Source organism: Suillus fuscotomentosus (genome assembly GCF_016647785.1).
Source record: "Suillus fuscotomentosus strain FC203 chromosome Unknown F5891scaffold_383, whole genome shotgun sequence".
Classification (NCBI taxonomy): Eukaryota; Fungi; Basidiomycota; class Agaricomycetes; order Boletales; family Suillaceae; genus Suillus; species Suillus fuscotomentosus.
Window position 1 is genome coordinate 1 of NW_024539895.1, and position 5,880 is coordinate 5,880.

The 5,880-nt window shown below is 46.2% G+C and overlaps 1 protein-coding gene across 1 annotated transcript; it reads right to left on the minus strand.

The window, feature by feature from the left end:
* Positions 1-2,369: 2,369 nt before the first annotated feature.
* On the minus strand, positions 2,370-4,292 carry F5891DRAFT_1158209 (acid protease; the record flags this gene model as incomplete). The annotated part of the gene is made up of 6 exons (XM_041365219.1): positions 4,179-4,292; positions 3,516-4,124; positions 3,361-3,458; positions 2,829-3,312; positions 2,512-2,782; positions 2,370-2,454 (listed from the first exon to the last, which is right to left on the minus strand). Exons 2-6 carry the CDS (start codon positions 3,790-3,792, stop codon positions 2,370-2,372), a joined length of 1,215 nt encoding a protein of 404 aa, XP_041216305.1. The 5' UTR covers positions 3,793-4,124; positions 4,179-4,292.
* Positions 4,293-5,880: the final 1,588 nt, after the last annotated feature.

Genomic DNA, 5,880 nt, shown 5'->3' on the forward strand with positions numbered 1-5,880 from the left:
TCATTCCGAAACTCAAGAACCACATTCTATATCGCCTTCGAAAGTTGGATATCACACATTGTGATCACGCGTTCACCGACCAGGAGCGCAATTCAGTAATCATCTCGGACAATAGGTTATATGCTGCTCAAACAATGCAGGTATGTTACATTTATCGTGAATTTTGTTGCTGTCCGATCATCCAACTTTACAGGTACACTACACGACTTACGATCTCCGACGAGAATACGACAGTATAAACCTTCGGACGCACTGTGACGTTATGGTGTTATCTGGGGAAACAGATCCTAAACACCCATATTGGTATGCCCGCGTTTTGGGCATCTATTACCTGGATGTAAGGCTGAATGTCGAAGGTCCTGTCAAAATGCAACAAATCGAGGTTCTTTATGTCAGATGGTTGGCACCTGTGATTGACCATCGGTCAGGGTTGAACTGCGCTAGGCTCCCGAAAGTTGCCTTCGTTGAAGAGACTGACCGTGATGCTTTTGGGTTTCTAGATCCCGGCCAAGTCATCCGAGGAGCCCATTTAATTCCGGCTTTCATTTTGGGGCGTGGGACAACCTCCCTTCGCTATGGAAAGTCATTCGCGCGCCAAGATGAAAAGTTAGATGATTGGGAGGCGTACTACGTTGGCATGTCAATGCATTTCTTATTCTGCTGTCTTTACTCGAGCTGACAAATGCTCAGCTTTGTCGACCGCGATATGTTCATGCGTTACACACCTTATGGAGTTGGACACCCTACCGTCGTGCGCAAGATGGTGAGGGATTACGCCGATGCAGACCTCGCAGATGGCCCAGAACCAGAGGCTGACGACAACGAGGTTCAACTTTGCGAGGGCGACAGCGAGAATGGAGGATCCGGAGAGGAGGAAGACCAGGAAGACGAAGACGAGGAAGATATAGACGAAGAGGAGTGCGTCGACGATGAAAGCATCGATGATCTGAATGACCAGGGGATGGAAGACGATCGCATATTCTTCTAACACCACAAGAAGTTCTGAGAGGTCGAGAGAAGCTGGCAGTTGTCTTCTTTCTGGCGTGATAGTTCCTTAAGTTTAGCTTGACGACACTCAGTAACAATCTGATTGGCGTACCCCTACTTTACTCTCGGTTTTCTTGTCTATCTGTATTTATTTGAGAGGAGGGCCGCTGAGCCTTGCCCGCTGCGATGACAGCACATTAATTACGAAATGTAATACTACTCTAAATACGTTGACAAGTGCCAAAGGCACCACCCGTAAGAAAGTTCTGAATGATCTTTTAATTCCAAATATACGTGACAAAAAAGAGAGGCATCCGAGAGATATGAGGGGACTGTGCTGTCGTCCTATGGTGGGCTTCATTGCCGCAGGTCATGACTTTGTTACAAAATCCCACACTATTCTACATTCGGTGACGAGTACTAACGATACCTCCCACGAGAATGTCTTGGATGAGGTCGTAATGTGAAGCAAAAGTAAAACAAAACGGCAATGCTCAAAATAATCGCCACCAGTATGCTGCCACTCCTCGTCGGCTGTGATGCAGGAATGTCATCGCATTGTCGTGCCTTGCTTATGTTACTCTGATTTTGCACGTATTGATGGCTATGTATCTACAACTCAAATTTTTAACAGTATGAATGATCATATTTAGCAGGAGCAGAATTATATCCTTCTACAGTTCGCACGGCTACAATATCAAGGTCTCATCAATTCACTGATGCAGAGCTGGATTTGAGCCACATGGCACATGGAACGCACTGACACCATTGGCACTGCCTAGAGGAGTGATTCTCCAACCTTTTCTGTTCCCCGCAGTTTGTAAGCAATTGGATGCTTCTACTTCCTAGAAGTATGAAATCGAGTGTACAGCTAATTCATCATCGATGTCATCCATCGTATATACACGTAACATTACATTTGAGCCCTCGTGGAAGAACATGCAAAAGATGATCGATGAGATCTCTTAGAGGTGACTTATCATATCAAGAGGCATGTTCAAGTTGGGCGCGTACATACTAACAGGCAGATTCCACGACTACGAAACGATACGCACTGCTGTTGGGCGAAGAAATGACATAAATGAACGAAAGCATTTCTCGTGTGCACAGAACCATGATTTCAATCACAGGGCTTCATATATCATACTTCTAATGACTTTGCAATACAGCAGATATGCTAGGTCAACTTGAACCTTATTCTGAGCACACATGGAATACTGGAAGAACGCCTTCATGATCAGAATCCGGTCAGTTTTACCATAGCACCATCGCTCTCATTCATGCACCGACGCACATCAGACACGAGGAATTCAAATAAGGTACATCGGGTAAATATGCTGATAGTAATACGAGTAGAACCGTGATCTTTCTAGAAGAGGAATTTAATTTGTCGTGGCATACGTGTACTCAGTGGTGGCGAACCCGACTTGGGAGTTTGTCGTGTCGTACACCGAGTAGAACCGTTCGCTGTGGAAGAACAATTCAACAATCTATTTTCCCGGCAAAAAATGCAGCTCAACGTACAGGAAACAATAGCCGTTCGTAAAATCCAAGCCAGAACCGCTGCTGTCTCCACTGTCGCTGACGACCAGGTATATGCTGTTGGTGGTACCGCCAATGGCGCTGTTCAACGATCGAGGCCAGATTTGCCCATTCGGGGTGAGCTCATAAGTAATTCCACCGATAGTGAAATACAAGGATGAGAGCTGCTCGTACTGGTCGGATGAGATCTGTAACAAGCCAGTGGTCTTATCGAGGGTCGCCCCCGTCGCAGTCTGATATATATTGAAGGCATCTGAATAGTGGATCAGAAGGATTTTGATGTCGTACAGGACACCTACCAGAGGCAATGAGGATCAGGGTGGTTCCTGTATCGACGATACCAGCTGTCTCATCCAGAATGGGCGTAGACCCATACATGATGGATTGATCGATGCCCCAATATGTACTCGCTGGAAATACTGATGTGACGGGCACATAGTTGATTCTTCCAGTAATTTTGGCGGCGTCATAACTGCCAAATGTGAGCTCGCCACTGCTATCACTAGAGGAAGCAGGTGCGAAGAACACTCCGAGTACTTCTGAACTAATTGTTTTCTGCGTGTAGAGATTGTCCATCACAGTTGCAACTTCAGATGTATCATCGACGAGGCCCTGCGTCAGATCAACCGGCCCAAGACCAAGAATTCCATCCAGACCACCCATCTGTGAGGCTTCAGATGCAACTCCAATAGATTGGCTGTTAACAACCAGATCAGAGCTGAGCGTCACAGTGTCTGTGTATTCTTCTCCAGAAACAGAACTCCCATCGGCGTATGGAATTTTCTAGAAACGATTCGACAAAATGTGTGCCACGTAGAAACAAATACTCACGAATTTATGGAGTGTGTCCCGGCTCGTGGCAGTCTGCTTGTAAGGCTTGTTGCTCCCGATCCAGGTATTTGAGCTTCCGGTGTCTACCAGGAGTGTGTCTGTATGAAATTGACAATGCGTCAGATGAAGAATTTGCAGGAGCAAGAGCAGCTCACAGTACGTTGCTGGACTCCCCACGCCAACGTCAGCGGTGTATGTCGTCACAGTATTGGTTGCATTGACGGAAGAGCTTCCGCCAGCTTGAAGGACTTTGAGTCGAGCTCGATCTGCAGCTGCGATGTTCTTGATCCCGTACGAGTTTACTCTAACAGCAAGCTTGAGAGCAGCCGTGGTTGACGCTGTCCGAGGACGAGGCAAAGCGCTCGCTGACAGTGAGAGGAAGGCAAGCGCCAAAAGGGCAAGGAGAGATGAAAGTGATCCGGAGGAAACCATCTTCCTAATGACATCTTCCTAGCTGGGCCGTTTTATATAGTGGTCGGTATTAGACCATGAAAACGTTATTCTAGCAATATCACGGAGGCGAACAATAGCAAGGCTTCGAAGCGACTACGTTAAGTTGAGATGTGACTGGTTCCGGGGCTCGTTACATGAAGGTAAATTCGAGTCCTATGAAATTCATCTATGCAGGAAATGAGTGTCGGTTAGTAAGTACTAGCTGCAGCAGAAGTCCGACGATGACCTTTAAATGACCCGTAGGATTTTACTGCAGAACCTGTTTAGCAGAAACCTTCAGTAGTATTAGTGTCACTGAGAAGCGCGTGATTCTGCAATTTCAAACTTATTTGAACATCATTTACATGACGAAGTTCTGCACTTACTTGATTTAAAGTTCAGCATTCTGGAAGTTCTGAAGAATGCGTTCGAACGCTAGTGGATCAAGTTACCAAGTATTTGTGTGACTTGCATTGATAGTGGAATATGGTGCTATGAGTAAAGGTGTTGTATATGGATCTTATTTGTGCAGAACAGTTGATGCCGAACGTGGCCGAACGTGTCCTGAGTGAGCGGAGTTTATAACGTAGTTGTACTATTCACATTTTCGTCACTCTGTAAATCAGAAACTGTTGGAGCCTACTTTTTTGAATGCTGGCTATGTAGCAAGGCTGCCAATACGCTGTTTTGTTGTTGCCCAAGCCATACTCCGAATCTCTGAGTCAACATTCCGTTTTCTATTTATCCCGATCGAGCGAATTGCTTCGAACCCACGACGTTCTTCTCCGTAATCAACTTGTTGTTCCGCTATGTCTCAGGTGTAAGCACAATTCTATCAGAGCAGTTGGTTCATTTTTTTGACTCTGTTGAAGGCCGAAGGTAGCGCCGTGGGCTTTGATTAGAATTTAGACGAGCTTTTTTCAATGTTCAATGTTCAATGTTCAACGCTGGCCGCGAACACATAGAGACCCCGCCTCTTGTGTATTATTATGTTTGGTGCGCGAATGCAAACATTTGACGGTGTTATCCATTCATTGTGAGCCTTAATTCATCGCCGTGCTTTGGTGTTGCCACAGGTAAGTGTATCATAGATTCATGTATCCAACACTCGATGTCACTGATCCGTGCCAACACAGGATGGATTTACACTGGAATTCCAGAGCCAAGGCAGCGACTGCAACGGTCGAGCTTCTCGAACGACAGAATATCAACATCAAAGCCCATGGGAAACACCCGGGCATTTGAAGCGCTCGGAGAACCACAAAAAGCGCGGATATGCGGTGCAGCAATGTCTGTATGGCAAGTCTTCTAGGCCATGGTGATTGCATCATCCAGGCTGAGTATTTACATGCAAAGATAGAGGATGGAATGGTTACCGTGCGCTTCGTCGTGTGAAGATGTGGTGCTATCTGCATGTTGCGACATCTCACTGTTTTGGATTTGTATCTTTGGCACCCCGTGAAGGTGGAATAAGGTTTCTAAAGCAACGATGTGTCTGTACGATGGCTATGCATGTGCAAGCCTCCGACTAGTACGATGCAACTTTCATAACCTGCCCGTGAAATTGCTGAGCATGATGAAGGTCTGACAATGGCGTGCTCGGTTTATCTAATGGATCTCGCTTTTAGCTCGCAACCTTCACCGGCTCCTGCTCAAGTCGGCACTACAAAACATCATCGAAATATAATGGCCGCTGACCGAGGCTGTACAATCAGAGGTCGGGCTTTTTTGCCTGTTGCAGGTTTCTCGTCTCTGATGTACGATTTCTCTTTTGACCTAGTATGTATGGCATCTTATATTTAGCAGGTATCAATCACACAGCATGAGTCACAATATATCCGCCAGTGCAATACATCGGCGTCGCATCAACTTGAAGTGCACGATCGGATCCACCGAATAGAGAGCGCTTGTAACGTGGTCAGACCGCCGCCACGCATAACCGTTACACCAAAAGGTGAAATACTGAAAGCTTAGCTTTCAGTATCAGCGACGGTATACTGATTATGAGAACTCAGGTAAGCCAGCGTGCTTACAGCGCTGTTGTGTTCATTCTCTGACTTTTGCCATTATGCAGAATGCGACCTTGTT